This window comes from Podarcis raffonei, chromosome 5 (assembly GCF_027172205.1).
Source record: "Podarcis raffonei isolate rPodRaf1 chromosome 5, rPodRaf1.pri, whole genome shotgun sequence".
Classification (NCBI taxonomy): Eukaryota; Metazoa; Chordata; class Lepidosauria; order Squamata; family Lacertidae; genus Podarcis; species Podarcis raffonei.
Genome location: NC_070606.1, coordinates 98,332,006 through 98,350,410, shown reverse-complemented (window position 1 = coordinate 98,350,410; position 18,405 = coordinate 98,332,006). Strand labels below are relative to the sequence as shown.

General features: G+C 46.2%; 1 protein-coding gene across 5 annotated transcripts in view; it reads right to left on the bottom strand.

Annotated features, from left to right (window-relative positions):
- The window catches only part of RUBCN (rubicon autophagy regulator), a 44,584-nt gene that overhangs the window by 15,280 nt on the left and 10,899 nt on the right, over positions 1-18,405 (bottom strand). For 3 of the 5 annotated variants that reach the window (XM_053387328.1, XM_053387331.1, XM_053387332.1), the window contains exons 2-10: positions 17,262-17,415; positions 14,192-14,275; positions 13,210-13,369; positions 9,744-9,850; positions 8,650-8,803; positions 7,983-8,534; positions 4,396-4,440; positions 1,595-1,690; positions 1,003-1,118 (exon numbers count right to left, since the gene is read on the bottom strand). In XM_053387328.1, coding sequence (XP_053243303.1) covers positions 1,003-1,118; positions 1,595-1,690; positions 4,396-4,440; positions 7,983-8,534; positions 8,650-8,803; positions 9,744-9,850; positions 13,210-13,369; positions 14,192-14,275; positions 17,262-17,415 — 1,468 coding nt within the window. The remainder of the gene's footprint in view (positions 1-1,002; positions 1,119-1,594; positions 1,691-4,395; positions 4,441-7,982; positions 8,535-8,649; positions 8,804-9,743; positions 9,851-13,209; positions 13,370-14,191; positions 14,276-17,261; positions 17,416-18,405) is intronic. The other 2 variants (XM_053387330.1, XM_053387329.1) reach the window with 2 other exon arrangements.

Here is an 18,405-nt window from a genome sequence, read left to right as displayed (position 1 = left end):
TAAGTTTTGCACAAGACTCAAAAGGAGGGAGCAGTTCTCTAGAGAAAGAGACAATGGGCTTGGGGGGGGGATAGGTGTCATGACAGCTGTCTAAATATCTTTCAATACTCAAGCCCAGTAAAAAAAACAAATACAAAAACTTTGGCAGCCCTGTGCAAAATCTACACTGTTGTAGAATATGGATGTGCACAGAAATCTGTGGCTTGCTGCATTTCCACCAACCCACTCCCAAATATTTTTCTAGCCCTTATGGTTTGGGGTGTGTGTTTTTAAATGTTGCATTAAAAAAAAATTGCCAAGGCCAGAACTTTTCTATCAACCGCATTAGTAACAATTTTACTGTTTAGCTCAAAGTCATAACAAAAACAAATGGAACATTCAAAAGTGAGCCACAAAGTTAAGTTTTCTGTCTGCCAATGCAAATAAGGAAACACACAGAACACATAGTTCTCAGAAAATAAACCAACAGAAATAAAATTATTCCCGACATTAAACCCTGAAAAATATTTTTCACGAGGATCCTTAAAAAGAGGGCATGTTTAAAACACTGCTAACTTGGGGGCTAGTGTTGATTATTTTATTGTCAGCCCTTCCCTTAATTGCCTGTATCACATAGATACTTTGGACCACAAAGAAAGTGATCACTATCCTCTCTCCAGCTTACATTTAAATACTGCTGGATTTCAGCCAGCTTATCGACCTAACAGGAATAGAAAGGCCTTGGGGATCAGATGACCGAGATGGTCTGCAGCCCTTCCTCACCCTATCAGGAATCTTATGAGGTGTAAGGAATTGATACTGCCTGAAATAATTGAGTGCCAAAGACATTCCTGTCATCTTAGACTAGCAAGAGACCCCAAGCATATATATGGTTCCCAGGCAGCTACACACCCGCCCAGGCACTGGCCATATATCCTGGGAGTCACTGCTCTCTGTGTTTTTCTCTCACTATTTCACGCAAGCTCCCTGCTAATCTCACATTTCACTTCTCTTATTGCCTACCTTTTCCAAGTCTGCACAGCTGCCAAAATCTTGCTCTGACAAGTAACTTATCAGGGACTGGCCTTCTGAGGGCCTCCGGAACATCCCTTCCCCAGAGCTTAGATACTGCCCAGTATCTGTTGGAGAAAGAAAAGTTAAAGGAAAATTACTGTTCCATTCCTATGAACTTTGTCAAGGGGTGGCTCACGCAGGACTAGGGCAGTCAGAATCCTTTGGGAATGGTGGAAGATGCAAAGTCATTTGGAAAACCTCGCAAGGTCTGTGCTGGCTCCAGCTCCTGCTTCTCTGTTGTCAATAGGCCTTGGGTAGCCAATGTGGTACCTTCCAGATTTTGTTGGACTCCAACTTCCGTCAGCTCCAGCCAGCATGGCAAATGGCCAGGGGTGATGGGAGTTGTAGTCTAATGACAAATGGGGGGTGCACCACATTGGCTACCCCTGCTGAAGGCCATTTGAAGCTGGAGGGGCACAGCTCTTAGCAAAAACCTGCATCAAAAACTGGAAAAGGCTCACACACCATCCTGATGCCCAACTCCAAAGGAGAGCTGAGAAAGAGGGGGAAAATAACCCAACGAAAGCCCTACAGTGCTCACCGTATTCCATGTAAACAGATCCAGGGGTGCTCATCTGGCTGCTCTGCATTGAGCAGGACATGCTGCCTTGGAACCTGGAAATGTCTCCACTGGACTCTAGGGATAATATAAAGAAAGATGGAGTCAATCGCCATGATCAGAACGAGCCACAGGGCGGGGCATGAACAGAATTGAATGGGACAAAGTGATACATCGTGAAATATATGAAAAAAATAAAGTCAACAAGATGGAAGGTGCGGGAACATTTGGGCAAACAGGAGCCCAGAAGGAACCATTGAAGGCAGGCAGGCTGTGGGGTGAACTTTCATGGACAGGAGCAGAAATCATGCATGTTTTCAAGCAGGGGGGTATTCTAACAAGCTAGTCTAGATCTGCCTTCACAACTGGTGCCAATAGATGTCAGGATTGGATCCTGCAGAGAGTCAGGTTCAGTATCCCAATTTAACTTGTGGCCCTCCAGTGTATTTAGGAGACCAGCTTCCATCAGCCTCTGCTAGCCTGATCCATGATTAGGGATGTTGGGAGTTCAGCAGAACCTGACAGGTTCCCCATCCCTCCCCTAGGCAAACATAGGCAAGTTGTTGTCTACTGAGTGCTATAATAAAAGCTTTCCTGTGAGACCACCATAAAGCATTCTGTTGCAAAGCTTGGCTTGATGATTCTCCGGAAGCTTCAGCTACTTACTATGAAGGCCGCTCCAAAATATGCACTGAATCCTTGGCGCACAATTAAACTATGCTGTTTTACATGTATAAAGTGCTGAATGGTTTGGGCTCAACATACCAGGGACCACCTTCACCCACATGGCCACGTCACATTACCATTTCTGAAACTAAATGTTCCTGGGGATCACCAGCGCCTACCAGTAACTCCCGCCTCTTGCTACCCTTGGAGACTCAAAGGCAAAGCACAGCTCAAAATCTTTTTATCTAGCCTTGGCACTGAGGAGGAGGGTTATGCCAATACAGAAAGAGAAGCGTGACCATCAGTTACATTTCACCTGGATAATTCAGTTTTTTGGGTTTTTTTAATGTAACTATCCTTGTTTCTTAGACTGTTGCACCACTATAAAATCAACTTACATGCATACTATGGTGGTTATCCCTTCTTGAAACATTCCTATGAAGTCACTGCTGAAACTCTGGACCAGGTCACAAGGCCTTGTCCACAGTGGCCGTTCTCCAGCTTCCTGACCACACACAGAAGTCTGTCCTGACCTAGATTTCAAGTTTAGGAACAAGGCAACCTCTGAGAAACAGCTACTATAGGGAAAGGCTTGCATCACTTGGGCCAGAGCGTGGGCTTGACCTCCCCAACAACTGAAGTTCCAGGGGCAGCAAAGGCTGAACGGGACGGCAGCTGCTTTTAGTGCTTTATCCCAGCTGATAATGGCATGGAAAGAAGGTGATGGTGGGAAATCAACATTTGAGAGTGTGTACATCCAGAACATGCAATGGCAAAGGAGAGGGTTGAACAAGGCAAAGGAGACACTGGTGTCAACTTCAATAGCGCAGAAGGTCAGACCCAATTTAGAGCCACTTCACAGGTTATATTCCTGCCCGCCCGGCCCCCAATATGAAATGCACTTCCATGTAGGAAGCAATGCAGAACCCGCATGTGAGAGCTATGCAATGTGAAATATCACTGTCCAATATAAGCTACAGGGAAGTCTTCCTCATCTAGGAAAAATAAAACAAATGAGGCAGTCCTTGCAGAGCTGTTTAGACTGGGTAGAACCACTCTATAAATTGACACTTTTGGCATCATGACCAATTTTGGCAAAGCTCCGAATGCAGACCAAAATCTCTTTATCAAAAAGCTTTGCCATATGGGTAGCACCAAGAAGAGGAAAGCCATGATCTTTGCACTTGGACATCTCAGAGCATGCCAAAAAAACTGAACAATGGTGGCTTCTTGGGTCAAAATGGTTAACTGCAAACTCTGCAGGACACAAAATACTCCCCCAAGACCCTTTCACAAGAACCCACACATTGAGTAGCACCAAGTAGCTTCAAGTAAGGAGGCCTGTATGTACATAGTGCCCTAAATTCAGGCCAAAAGCCACCAGGAATGAATCTCCTTTCTACCACACCTTAAAAACTAGGCAGGTAGACCTCTGAGCTTGCTCACCTTGCAGAAGAAAGCCCAGTAACCAACAATGGGCCAACAAGAATAGTTTAAAAAAACAAAAAAAAAATTCCTTCCAGTAGCACCTTAAAGACCAACTAAGTTAGTTCTTGGTATGAGCTTTCGTGTGCATGCACACTTCTTCAGATACACTGAAACAGAAGTTGCCAGATCCTTCTATATGGTGAGAAGGTGGGGAGGGGTATTACTCAGAAGGGTGGTGGGAATCGGTGATTGGCAGATAGCTGTGATGAGCCTGTTGACGACTCTTAACGACTGCAATAGGTCTTCTGAGTAATACCCCTCCCCACCTTCTCACTATATAGAGGGATCTGGCAACTTCTGTTTCAGTGTATCTGAAGAAGTGTGCATGCACACGAAAGCTCATACCAAGAACTAACTTAGTTGGTCTTTAAGGTGCTACTGGAAGGAAAAAATTTTTTTGTTTTGACTATGGCAGACCAACACGGCTACCTTTCTGTAACTTAAAAAAACAACTCTTTTGTCGCCCAGAGAACCTTCATTATGGGGTGAAAAGAAATGTTACAAATCAAAATGCTCAAGTTGTTGGAGGCTTCTTGAGGTTGACACCAGGGGGTTTCTATTTTACAAAGACCTTGCAGTCAGTGCAGAAGATGCTGATGAAGGGGTTTGCAATGTGCTGGCTCCCAAACCTGCAACAGGATCTTCTATTATAATGCTGATATCTCTGTGCCCCCCTAAGGACAGGCAGCAAAGCAGAAAAGGGAGCGTGAAGGAAGAGAGAGAAAAAGAGAGGGGAAAGTTACTTACCAAGGCAGAATCCTGTCTGCCGCACTTTGGAGACGTTGTATTTGTTCTCCCTTTAAAGACCTCCAAAAGGTTCTGCCATTGCCCATACCATGAACAATACAACAGAGTAGAGATCCCAAAACAAGGCCCCAAATTTGGGGGGCCCAGGGGCACACTTGAGAATCTAAGAAACTTTTGTGGGTACCTGAATCCTTCCCCCACCAAAACCAGGCAAAACACCTATACCCCCAAAAAAGCAACCTCCCCCACCCCGCAAAAAAGGCAACTGTCCAAAGCACCATTTAAAACAAGAAGCAAAAACAACAATTAAATCCAAGGAACCATGAGGCTAATGAGTGTCATGTTTGGGACCCCAACTTTAGAGTCATTTTCTTCCAAAAAAAAAAGGAGCTATCAGTCATTTCAGGTTCACCAAGTTCTTCTGCCCAATTGTAATTTCCTTTTTCTTTGCCGCTTGCTGTGGCTGCTGTAGGCCTCAGCATTATCCTTTTTCCAGCAGCCCCACACAGTCTCACCAATATGCGCATGCAGAATACTATAAAGAAACACGGTGACCAAGACTGGTGATCTTGCAGCCACGCAGGAATCAAGTGCATGACACTGATGGCGGCCTCTAGGGTGGCAGGTCAGGCTCTGTGGCTCCATCTTGCAGAATTTTGAGCATAGGAGCAGCTAACTAGTGTGGGATTAACACCTATGCTAAGCATAGTACAGGCGTCCCCCTGTAAACAGTTCAGGGCCCCTGTGCGCATAAGTGAAATCGCGTAAATTGGGAAGCACCCTTTAAAAAGCTTCTAAATGCCTATTTCCCCCTGGTCTACTGCTCTTTCTCCAATCCAGACCAAAATATCTAGAATTAAAGCTCTGGGGCTGGACGGAGGATGCGCAAGAAAACAGAAGCAGCTGCTGCTGCGCTACCCCGCATGTCAGCTATTAAGCGGGGAGGCTGAGCAGCCTAAACAAAGCCCTGCTGCACCTCAGGTCTCTTCAGGGCTTCCTCTGCCCTCATTGACATCCTCTTCAGGCTCCGGGGAGGGTCCCCTCACAAGGACTCTCCAGCTCTCTTCTGCTATTTGCTGGTATGATTTTATTTATTTCCAGCGGTCACAGAGCAGGGGTCAAGGAATTGGGCCTGCTATCGTGTGTGTAAATTAACTGAGGGTACCATGCCTATGAATGCGCCTTGCTACTTGTAGCAGGAAGCTTTACAATCCCTTTCTCAGCATGATATTCACTGTCTCGAGAAGGGCATTTCTAGATGTGGGCAAAGTTAAAATACTACTGGCTGAGTGGTGGAAAGAATAATGGTGTTTTGTGTAGCATGATAGATTTCTGGGGAGGGGTCAGCAGCTCAACAAAAGGCTACCAATGTGACTCTGCATCTCCATGGCTACATCAGCAACTATATGAATGCTGTGCAGAGAAGGAAGTTTGACATACAATTTGTTATTGCAGCAGCATAAGTGTACATAGCACTTTGCAGGATTTCTTGAGCAAGTAGAGGGGCTCTGTCTCCAAGGAGCCTATAATCCAAATGCCGGCCAGAAAGTCAAGAGAGGGAGAGAGAAGAGCAGCAAGCAAATGTGATCAAGTGCAATTACCTGTACTCAGGTGTGGTTAAAACAAAAAAAAAATTTCCTTCCAGTAGCACCTTAAAGACCAACTAAGTTAGTTCTTGGTATGAGCTTTCGTGTGCATGCACACTTCTTCAGATACACTACAGGTGTGGTTGCAACTGAGGCCAGGGATTAAAAGGTTAAAAAAATGTTGCACAGGGGGAAAGGAAGGTTTTGAGGGGGGATGTGAAAGAAGGGAGAGAGATGGCCTCTTGTACTTGTCCAGAGAGGGACTTCCACAACTGGATAGCTCAGTTGGTTAGAGAATGGTGCTGATAATGCCAAGGTTGCAGGTTCGATCCCCATAAGGGACAGCTGCATATTCCTGCATTGCAGGGGGTTGGACTAGATGATCCTCAGGGTCCATTCCAGCTCTACAATTCTATGATTCTATCATTCTAACTGAAGGGCGGGAAAGGAGAACAGGCAAAGTTGTGTTAGAAGATCATCACACAGCTGTGGTTAGAAGACCAAAGTCACAGACAGCTCTGTAAAGGAAACCAAGGGAATAGCAAGGCTGTGGCCAGCTTTAGAGGCAGGAGAGCCAAGGAATTTCTACTGGAAATGAAAGGGGATGGGAAGGCAGCCAAGGAAAGCATTTGAGAAGGGGCATCACAGGAGATGAGGGTGACGGGCAGACATGGGCAACAGTGGATTCATGAAATATGGGTTATTCAGCCATGAATTTTGACCACTTGCTTTCCCCATCTGCTTTTCTCTGATAGATAATTATAACAGCTCATCTTCCCAGCTTGATCTCCTTCTACCTGCTCCCCAAGACCATCTATGAAGTATGTCACAAATCAAAGGGAAAGGTGAACCAGGTTGACTGACGGGGGCAAAGTGGGACAAGGAGGGGGGGGATTTTAAAAGGTATTGAGAAGTGCCACACAGCTGCAACTTTCTGTTCACCAAATTTCTAGCTTCCCCCTCAAGACCTGCTTCTTTAACAAAGCCTTTCAAAACTCAGTTCAGAGTTAGTCTTTAATACAACACCATAGGAAGGGCACCAGTTCAGTGGTACAACCTCTGCTTTGCATGCAGATGTAGGGCTTGGAGAAACCCCCATAAGAAATCCTGGAGAGCTGTCAGTCAGTATGTAGACATTACTGAGTTGGATGGACCAAGAGTCTGAGTCAATGTAAGGCAACTTCCTCTGTCCCCATGAAAAGGGCTTCCAATGTTCCACACCACAACATGGATCAATCCAGTTTGGCTCACAAAGCCATTTTCTCTCAAGCCACGCACCCCTGCCCATCAGCTGACACCCCTGATGATGTCAGCTGATGGGCAGGAGAAAAGGGTTTGATGCTACGTTGGCTGCACACCCTGTTCCAAGCAGGGAACAGGATCCTGCAGCCAAGGAAGCAGGATTTAACCTCCGCTGATCAGCTTAGCCTTTTGCTCTTCAGAGCTGGAGCAAGGTTGAAAGGTGGGTGTGAGGCACTTCAGAGTGGTTTACAAAAACGCTTTGTGAAACGTCTGCCCTCGCCTCCATTTTGACATCGCTCCTGCTAGGGATTTTGACAGGTGGGTGGTTCTGAACACCCATCAAATTTGGCCCACAATGCCGATTCTGATAAGGACCTGGCCCATGGAACCAACCAGAGATCTCCCCCCCCCAACCGCTGCAAAAGGCTGAGCTATAGCAAGTATGGGTGGGAGGGTAGGTCTTAGCTGCCTTGTACATCATTTCTGCTATTCATTCATTGTAACACCTTTCATGCAAATCCTGTCTTTTCTGTTAAGTGGGCAGGGACCATGACAGAAGTTGAAAGTTTTCCCAGAGGCAGCTGAGTCTGTGCTCAACAGCAGCAGTCGTAAGATATCCAATTCTTTTGCCCACACCTTACCGTGAGTTTTCCCAGAGGCCACGTTGGTGTCTGAATGGGAGCGGACATGGCTCCTCTTGAGCCCCCCATAGGAAGCTGCCGTCTGACCCTCTGAGAAGCTGGACCTACGGAAGAGGCTCATCCCTCGGCTGCTGCTGCTGCCGCCACTTGCTCCCTGCTCTCCCAAGGAGGAAACGGACTCCTGCTTTTGGGAGCTGCTGGACGAAAACAGGTTGGAGGTGCTGCTCTCAGCACTGTTGCTAGTGGACGTGCCGGACTGGGCTGGGCTACCGCAAGCCCGACTCTGCCGGCCCAGGTTCCCAATCGCCAGGTATTCTGGCCCGTCTGTGTCATCCTGGCTGGCTGCCCACTGGTCATCATTGGCCGAGGTGCTGGCGCTCATCTCGCCAGGAAGGGAGGTATCTTTTGGGGGAGAGACGGTGAGGTGTGGGAGAGGAGGCGCTTGCCACTGGGGGGACCTGCCCTCCGGCTGCCAATGAGATGAGGCACATTGGGAGTTTTCCTGAGGCTGGCCGGTGCCACTGCAAACCCAAGTGTTTGAAGGTCTCCTGTCTGGAAAGAGGTGGGGAAAGAAGGGGAAGCAGGGGCTTGAGTATTTTAAGAAACAGAAATGGCAACAGAAAAACACAACCTAAACTACTGCACTTTGCGGTGCTAGAGCTTTCACCTTGAATGCTGGCAGAGGCGGAGTAAAGACCTGAGAAGGAGCCAAAATACCGGTGGGTCGTGCATTCAGCTGGAGGGGTACATATGGATCCAGGAAGCGCTGTGAGACTTTGGCTCTTTGTCACAGGCACAGAGGACTCGCTCTTCCTGGCAAACTGAAAGAAGGACCTAGTTAATGCACAAGGAATACGCAAGGAAGTAGAGCTATAGAACCAGAAATGGAAGGAATCCAGTGGATTATCCGAATCAATCCATATTCAATTAGGTCCACATTTATTTATTTGTTTATTTATTTAGCCTGTGAACCCCAGATCAGCTGCCGTGGAATCCCCGGGTGTTGCAGAGGGCACATTCTAGGGGCACTAACATATCAGCTGTGCCTCATCAACACTGTTGTCCTATGTTACGTGTTGCTCTAAGAAAGCTCTCTCTTGCAGGGAAAGGTGGGCAAGCAGCGTTTCAGAGAAGTTTGCGAACCGTTGCTGATCATCTTATTGAGGAACTCCCACTTGACTTCTGGCACCACGGAAAGCCACTCATTAAATCCAACATCTGCCCCAAGGTGACATAGATAAAGCACATTCACTGATCCCTGGCCAAGCTTCTTTTCAAACCTCCAAGAAAGAAGAATCACCCACAACTTCCCCAGCAGCTATTTCACTGACAGCTATTCTTTAGAAGTAGCCCAGTAATTTCCTCATGTCTTATCCACTGTGGCTTCAGGAATGGCTCTTTCTGAAAGCAGGCCTGGAAGCTAAGTGGAGCAACTAATAACAACCCTGAAGCAATGGAGAAAATCCCCCAGGGTCCAGTCTACCTGACAGATGCTTCTGAACCAGCACTGCAGTCTGCCTTCTCACAGATATAGCTGGCTGAGCAATTTCCTCCTGACCAGCCATTTTGCAGAGCTACAGCAAATGCTCTGGGGCATTTAACCTCTGGGTCAAGCAGTCAAGGCACTTCTTCAAGAGTCCCCTGCTTGCTCCTGAATGAGATATTGTGTGCAGGACAACAGCAGAGCAGCATCTGGGAGGAGGGAAGCAATGAGCAAAAGGGGAGGGGAGACAAACAAGAAGCAATGAGGACCCTTCTCACCATAGATGCATCTATCTGAGCTAGCAGCCGGGGGTTGTTCTGTTCGACAGCCTCCAAGCACTGTAACATGGCTGTCACATGAGCATCACTGAGCAGGAATGCTGAGTCTGCAAAAAGGAAAATAAAGGAAAAGGAAAACTCAGGCTGATATTATTATTATTTTTATTATTTTTATTTTTATTTTTATTTTTATTTTTATTTTTATTATTATTATTATTATTAATACCCCACCCATCTGGGCAGCTTCCAACAGAATATTAAAATACAATAGTATTGGCTTACTGTTCCTTTACATGATGAAGCATACAGTATTTGCATTCCTAATGTCCCAGTCCTCTGGGCTTCATGCTACAGAAGAGAGGGGAGAAGAAGTACCCAAGGGACTTTCAGAAGGAAGGAAGGAAGGGACTTCCTACAAGCTATGTGTTACTTAGCTTTCTATCCTTCCCCAAGGGTGCTGAGCAATTTTTTTTAAAAAAAAGTAAGTCAAATAAAAACCAAAAATAAAAGGATCCCCAGCAAAAATACTGAAGACTTTTTTTAAAAAAAAAAAAAAGTAGCCCTGAACTACTAAAACCCAAACTTGACTGTCTTACAGTCCTTCTCAGAAAGCATTCAACGCCCAATGAATTCACAGGGAAAAGATTTCTATGGTTGCGCAGCAGTCTTCAGAAGCCTCTTACAAGTTATAAATGAGACGGCCATCTTGAAGGTGTTGGGGCAAGTGACCTTGCACCTCTGCTTTTCACTCACTTAGCACTTCCCAGTTGACATACAATCAGGGAGTTGGCCAGGTCAGGTGTCATCGAGTCCAAACCCTGCTGATGCAGCTTCCCTGCACACTGGAAACCTATCGTGTCAAGCAGGAGACTTCTAGGCTTGCCTTCTCCACAACTTAGTAGTTTGCACTGCAGTGCAACAGGGATGGGTTCCTGTGCAAATGATTCTCATGCCACATCTGTCACCAGAGAGTTCCTACAATTAGACACAGCCAGTGACATGGAAGAAGCTACCTTTGCAGGAACAGTCCCCTAGTATGTTCCTCGACAGTTGCATCACCCATGGACACTCCATCTCAACAGAAGAATTGCAGAAACGGACTCTGCAGCTGTGTTACAACAACAAAGGCCTCTTGAATGTCTCCCTTCATGGCATGCCAATTAGGACAACGGACCCCCCCTCCTCCCCAGCCTTCATGGTACAAGCTCTACACACTTAAGGCTTTGTATCAACAGGCTGTGATCATAAGCATGCGGGGGCTGAGGATACAAAAAAGCACCAGCAAGGGTTTGGGAGTTAAGGAAGTAGGCCCAAAGGGAAGGGCCCATTACTTAGAAGTAGATCACATGCTTTGAATGCAGAAGGTCCCAGGCTCAGTCCCAGTTAAAAGGATTTCAGATAGTAGGGCTGGGAAAGTCTTTGAAAGTGACCCGGAAACTACAACTAATCCAGAACGCGGCAGCTAGACTGGTGACTGGGAGCGGCCGCAGGGACCACATAACACCGGTCTTGAAAGACCTACAATGGCTCCCAGTATGTTTCCGAGCACAATTCAAAGTGTTGGTGCTGACCTTTAAAGCCCTAAACGGCCTTGGTCCAGTATATCTGAAGGAGCATCTCCACCCCCATCGTTCTACCCGGACACTGAGGTCCAGCCCCAAGGGCCTTCTGGCGGTTCCCCCACTGCGAGAAGCCAAGTTACAGGGAACCAGGCAGAGGGCCTTCTCAGTAGTGGCGCCTTCCCTGTGGAATGCCCTCCCCTGTGGAATGCCCTGCGCTGCGATCCCGCTTGTTGTGCTGGCTTCTGGCTTAGCTGCACGCAGCCTCTCCCGGGCAGTGGGGAGCCTTCATCCCGCTGCCCGGGAGAGGCTGCGCGCTGCTAACCCATAAGCTAGGACAGCAAGCGGGATCGCTCTGCAGCGATCCTGCTTGCTGTCCTGGCTTCTGGGATTCAGAGTATTATTTTTTTTCTTGTTTTCCTCTTCCAAAAACTAGGTGCGTCTTATGGTCTGGTGCATCTTATAGATTGAAAAAGGTGTCTATCACGAGAGGTCACTACAGGATTGTTCACACAGTGTGTTCATACATGTCATTCAAATATGCCATGGGCTGCCAGAGAAGCTAAGAAGAGCCTGCAAGATCAGGCTAGCAACACATCTAGTCCAACGTTCTGTTCTCACAGTGGCCAACCTGATACTTCTTGGGAAGACTGCAAGAAAAGATATGAGCACAACAGCACTCTTTCCACTGAGGAATCCTAGTAACTGGTTTTAAGAACATATTGATATGAGAAGGGAGATAGAACACAGCCTTGCCATCCATGGATTGCCTAATCCTCTTTTACTACCTTTCGAGTCACTAGTTAAACTCTTAATATATATAGGCCAGTTATAGTATTTTGGCATTTTCCCATTTTTTATTGCTTACTTTTCCAGACATATTAGTTTGCATTTGTATGTGCACATATATAATGTACAGAGCGAAATGAGACATCAAACAAAAATATTAGGCGGAGGATTTGCACTTCAGTAAAACAAATTTAGCCAGGTCATCCATGTTTAAAAGAACATGAATATGAAACACAAAAAGAGGATATGAAAACTGATGAACTGCCAGATAAATAAGGAAGCAGCATTAATAAAGTGAAAGCAATACAACAGAACAGCTACAAAAGACATGATGTGAAACAATAGATGAGGCAGCACAGCTCAGTGCTTCGTTCCCCCCCCCCACCCCCCCAGGGATGAGAAACCTTTTTCAGCCTAAGAGGCACATTCCCTCTTGGGAAACCTCCAGAGGAGCACATACAAAAAACTCTGAGGAGCAACAGACGTGCCTTTTTCCTTTGCCCTTTTATCCAAAGATCACGGGGTAATAGTAGTATTCTAGTACAATGCCCAGCAGTGGCTCTACAGCAGGGGTCAGCAAACCTTTTCAGCAGGGGGCCGGTCCACTCTCCCTCTCCCTCTCTTTTGGGGGGACGGACTATTTGGGGGGGGGGAATGAATGAATTCCTATGCCCCACAAATAATCCAGAGATGCATTTTAAATAAAAGGACACATTCTACTCATGAAAAAACACGCTGATTCCCAGACCGTCCACGGGTCAGATTTAGAATGCGATTGGGCCGGATCTGGCCCCCAGGCCTTAGTTTACCTACCCATGCTCTACAAGGGTTTGAGGCCTACATGAAAATGCTGGGGGTTGAAATTGCGATCTTCCACATGCAAAGCAGACAAGCTACCACTGAGCCATGACCCTTCCACATCCTTTAAACAACATTTGCCAACATGGCCAGCCTGGGACTTTAACCTCAGTTTTGGGGAAGGGGGAGGAAGAGAGAAGCCACCTGTGTCTGTCTGAAAGCTGCCTTTTGTTTGCAGGCTGCCAAGTGCAGGCCACAGGGTACAAGAAAGAAGAAGAATAGCACAAGAAAGAAGAGGAAGAGGCCGGGTTTCATCTTACCTGCATAGAACTTCCTGGTGTACTGTTTGTTCCCAAGCAGAGGCTTCAGCTGAGCTGACAGGCAATGGAACTGCAGGCTGTGCTGGAGCCACGCCTCTGCAATGGCTCGATCACTGACGCCGTCGGTGTTCCGCTGTCCGTTCTCGTACAGGTTGATAAACTGGAAGACAGATGCTACTTCCTCTGAAAAGCTGGCAGAGACTAGCAGGTAATGGACAGCAGCGTCCCAGAAGAGCCCTGATTACATACTCCTCTTAGAATCTCTCTCAATTTGCCACTGTCCCTGGAAGGGTATGAGGGACTGCTGCTTGAGGCACCAGCTGACAAATGAGAGGCAGCATAGCCTTGGCTGCCGGAAAGCCAGTCTGTATCAGCATCAGTTCCCCATTCGCACAACAGGGAAAATAATGGCCTCACTTTGCAAGCCTGAGATGTGTTATAACCCTTGAAGAAGGAGGAAGCTGTCTGCCCTTAGCAGACCCCATTTTCTTGCCTGATTATTCTCTAAATGGAGACTGTTAGCAGCAGCCCCAATACAACACACCTACATATGCTTTCCACGACAATCACGCCAATTTCCGCGTTTTTTATCACAACTCTCGCCATTGATCCAGTGTCAGAACTTGAGCTGCAGCAGGCAAAGGGAGCTTGATGGAAATTCAGTTATAGTTCAGTTATAGTTCAGTTGTTATTGTTATTTATTATTATTATTATTAAACTTTCCTCAGGTCTGAAGCTGCTTGCATTTCCTCACCAACCTTGGGCTGCAGTTAAGAGTTTCCCATCAGCTCCCTCCCACCTGCCGTCAGCACTTTTTATTTGAGTTACCGGCTTCCTGCAAACAATCCCAGCAAGATTTGCCTTTCAGACCTTCCGTAAAGGTTAAAAACAACCGAGGCAAGTGACTTCTGCTCACCTTGACAAACTTGTCCCCCACCCCCTGGCAAAACCAAGATCTTCTTTCCCCAAAACATGAGCTCACCTTTTCAATGTGATGGGCAGCATGTGGGCTCAGCCAACGGAGGTCCTTCACAAACTGCCAATAATCCCTCTGCCTGCAACACACCTGCCCAGGAAATACAGAGAGTTAAAAATTCCCCTGGCAGTGCCAGCTCAATACGTGATCAGAGACCAGATTCATTAAGAGGCAGGCTTAGAAAGAGGAAGGAAATTAACTCCTTTACAGCTGTCAATTATGAACTACGGACCAAAACATGTCAGGTGGTCTGAAGTGCTACTTCTGAAATAACCTCTGTTACAGCTTAATTTGCATCTTCCTTCTCTCAAGCAGTTGCAAAAAGTCAGACAAGAACAGAGTCAAGAATTCAATGCCTTCCTGATGTCTGGAACATGCTGCATTCAGGTTAAGCAAATCAATCACCTGGTTGGTACATAATGCTAAATCATAGTTTATCAAACTATGCTTTAGCGTTATGTGTGTACCCTGCCCAGCAGCTTACCTATTATTTATTGCCAAAAACCAATGATTTGAAGTCATAGGTTTTTGATGGCTTATGAAACTTGGCTTGTTTTAAACATGGCTTAACATTACGTGTAAATTCAATAGTTTTCCTTACCCATGGTTTGTTTGAAAACACACACACCAACACTCACAAAACTACAAAGGCTTGAGGCAAGAGTAAGTGTTGTGCCATCAACATATTGCCAGTGTGGTGTAGTGGTTAAGAGTGGTAGTCTCGTAATCTGGGGAACCGGGTTCGCGTCTCCGCTCCTCCACCTGCAGCTGCTGGGTGACCTTGGGCCAGTCACACTTCTTTGAAGTCTCTCAGCCCCACTCACCTCACAGAGTGTTTGTTGTGGGGGAGGAAGGGAAAGGAGAATGTTAGCCGCTTTGAGACTCCTTAAAGGGAGTGAAAGGCGGGATATCAAATCCAAACTCTTCTCTTCTTCTCTTCAGAAACTCTGGATGACCTCACTGAGCATATGGGATAAAACTGAACCCTGAGGAACCCCACACTGAAAGCTCCACAAGGCTGAAGAGCGCTCCCCAGTTATCACCCTCTGGAAATGGCCATCCAAATAGGACCGGAAATACCGAAAACTGGTGCCACCTACCCCTAACTTGGACAGTCACTCCAGAAGGATACCATGATGGAAAGCTGCTGAGAGGCTGAGGCGAACTAATGAGTACACATTTCCCCTGTCTTCCTCTTAACAGAAGTCATACAGGGTAACCAAAGCAGTTTCTGTGCCCAAACCGGGCCTAAAACCCAATTGAAATGGATCTGAAAACACCCACTTCCTCCAACAGCATCTGGATCTGGTCTGTGACTACCTGCTTAATAACCCTGCCCAAGAATATAACATCTTAATTACATTGTTATGGCTCAACCTTTCCCAGGCAACAAATTATATATTTTTAAAGCGGGAACAGTTATATCCTGTCTTTCTGATTAAAATTATCAAGGGGGCTAATAAATGTATATTAGCAGCTGTATGGATGGAGCAGACAATGAATGGTGCAAATACAAATGGAACTAAATTAGGTTAGACAGGAAGGCCAAAGCAAACACCACACTACATATCCTGACAGCTACAGTTTTATAAACAAGAACACGTTTTCTAGAGCAGCCAACATTAATATAACACTGAACCAAATAAGAATCAGTGTATTTTTGAAGCAACAATACCAAGGCTTTCAAGATACCAGATTTTGCATGGATGTAGGAACCTTAAGGTGTGTGCATTCATGCTCTTATTTAACTGTGCCAAAATTCCCAAGATGCTGATTTCTTCTCTCTATGGAGAAAATGCACTGATCACTAGTAACTTTGGTTACAGCTTATCTACTACAAGCAATGATTGTTTTGTGCATGTTCAAAATATGTGCAACTGTGCACATATGCATCGCCACAACCTAGAAGTGCCCAGAAAAAGGTGTGGGTCGGGGCATAACAGGGCAGGGGCGTAACAGGGAGGAGAGCACTTACACAAGCTCCACCAATGTGTGCAAGGGTCAGGAATGCAAACCCCGCACAAAATGGGGGTAGTTGCCTGTACTGCAACCAACAGCCTGATTTTATCTCTGGAGGACTGCAAAAGCCCTACAGAACAGATTATTACTAATTATTATCTCAAAAGGACAATATTCCATTCCACAAGATGATAAAGGCAAGTTAATGATTTATTCTTGCAACTACAGTGGCAAAAGAAACTGTTAGTTGTTGCAGGAGGGAAGGTATTAATGCTGTTCGACATTTAATGGCAGCACAGCTAGGGAACGATGTCTAGACTAGAGGACTAGACCAATTCATAGAGGACAAGGCTATCAATGCCACAATGGCTATATTCCACCTCCACCACGAGAGGCAACATGCCTTGAATAGCAGCTGCTGGGAATCACAGGTGGGCAGAGTGCCGTTGTGCTCATGTCCTGCTTGCAGGCTTCCCACAGGCATCTGGTCAGCCACTGTGAGAACAGGATGCTGGACTAGGTGGGCCATTGGCCTGGTGCTCTTATGTGCATGCTCAGAAGTACCACTACTCTAAAAAATGTGTATGAATGTGCAGGGGAGGCATGATGGAGCTTCGTAAAATCATGAACAGTGTGAAGAGAACAAAACCTTCCAGTTCAGAGAGAACCTATTTCCCAGGTGATCCTCTACAGGGAAAGCAGGAGCTATCACCCTGGAGACAGGAAGGACTGAACACTGAAAATGACTGCAGATGGGGAGACAAAAGGGCTTGCCTAAGGTCACCTAGGAAAGGAAATGTGATCTAACTAACTCTTGGATCACAGCTCTACTATACCTGCTCCCCCCCCTTTTTTTTCTTTTTTTACAAAAACAAACATTAGTTGGCCCAGGTCTCAGTCTTGCCTCGCTTCTTCCTTAGCATCTTGTTCTGTGGATGCAACCCGACTACTAACATTCCTATCTATTCTCGTCCAAGACATGACATCTAGGTCAGATTTTAGACAAGATGATTAAGGGATCCATTTGATGGCTGTCCCAGGTGAACACCGGTCAAGATAACCACCTGCTAAAGCAGAAGCAAGAGTATAAACTCCAGAGAAAGCCGAGAAAGCCTACCTTGTCTGGAATGAGCCCATGATACAGAATGCTGTGCATGTCCCTGCAGAGTCGCTCCAAGCCACCATACTTAGACCAGACGTTGGGATTGTTTATAGACACCAAACCTTCCACAGTAGTCTTCAGGTTGCCCAGCAACTTCCAGTGCTCCTTCCTGAAAAATGCAGACCATCAGTTCTGTTGCGCAGGCAAAATTTCCTCGCTGCTTTGTGACCCTTTACAATGTCATCATTGTGGAAAAACAGTAACATAAGCAGGATGTGGTGTCACCAGTTCAAGTTCAACAGAAACCCCATCCACGCTGTTCCAATGCAACTACTTATGCCAGGACAGATGGCGCGACAGCTCCTCTGCTGCAGTCCTGGTAGGAGAGCTTCCTCCCAAGCATTTTCCCTTGTGACAGCCACACTTTAACAGCATTTCTTCTTCTTTTTTAAAGAAAGAACGCTTAAAAGGGTAAATTATAAATTATAAGCTTATCGTGGTCTGGAGAAAAGCAGACACAGAAATTCCTTTGGGAGGTAGGGCAGGATAGAATCATCAACGTCTCTCACACAGATTCATAGAGGTCGAAGGGGCCACGAGGATCATCTAGTCCAATTCCCTGCAATGCAGGAATCTTTCACCCAATGTGGGGCTCAAACCCACAGCCCTGAGATTCGAGCCCCACATTGGGCGAAAGATGCTCTACCAACTGAGCTATCCCCATACCCATTGACAGGTAAGAGATTCAGGAGAGTCAGAAACAAGCACTTCTTCACACAGCACATAATTAACTTATAGAATTCACTCCCAAAAGATGTGGCAGTGGCTAGTAGCTTTAAAGAGGAAGTAGCCAGATTCACAGAGCTTTGGGCTGTCAACGGCTAATAGCCGTAATAGCTAAACAGAACCTTCAGGTTCAGAGGCAGTCTATCTCTGAATACTTGCTGCTGTGCAGGGAGGCCCAAGCCTTCATGACCTGTTTCTGTATTTCCTGGAGACATGAATGAAATGCAAGATGGATCTTTGGTTCCCATTCAACAGAACTTTAGAACCACCATGGGAGAAAATTTCACTGAGTGCATCCTAAAACTGATGAGGATCTTACTTTTAAATAATAATACCAGAGCTGCAATACAGAGAGGCCATTTAAGAACTTGAT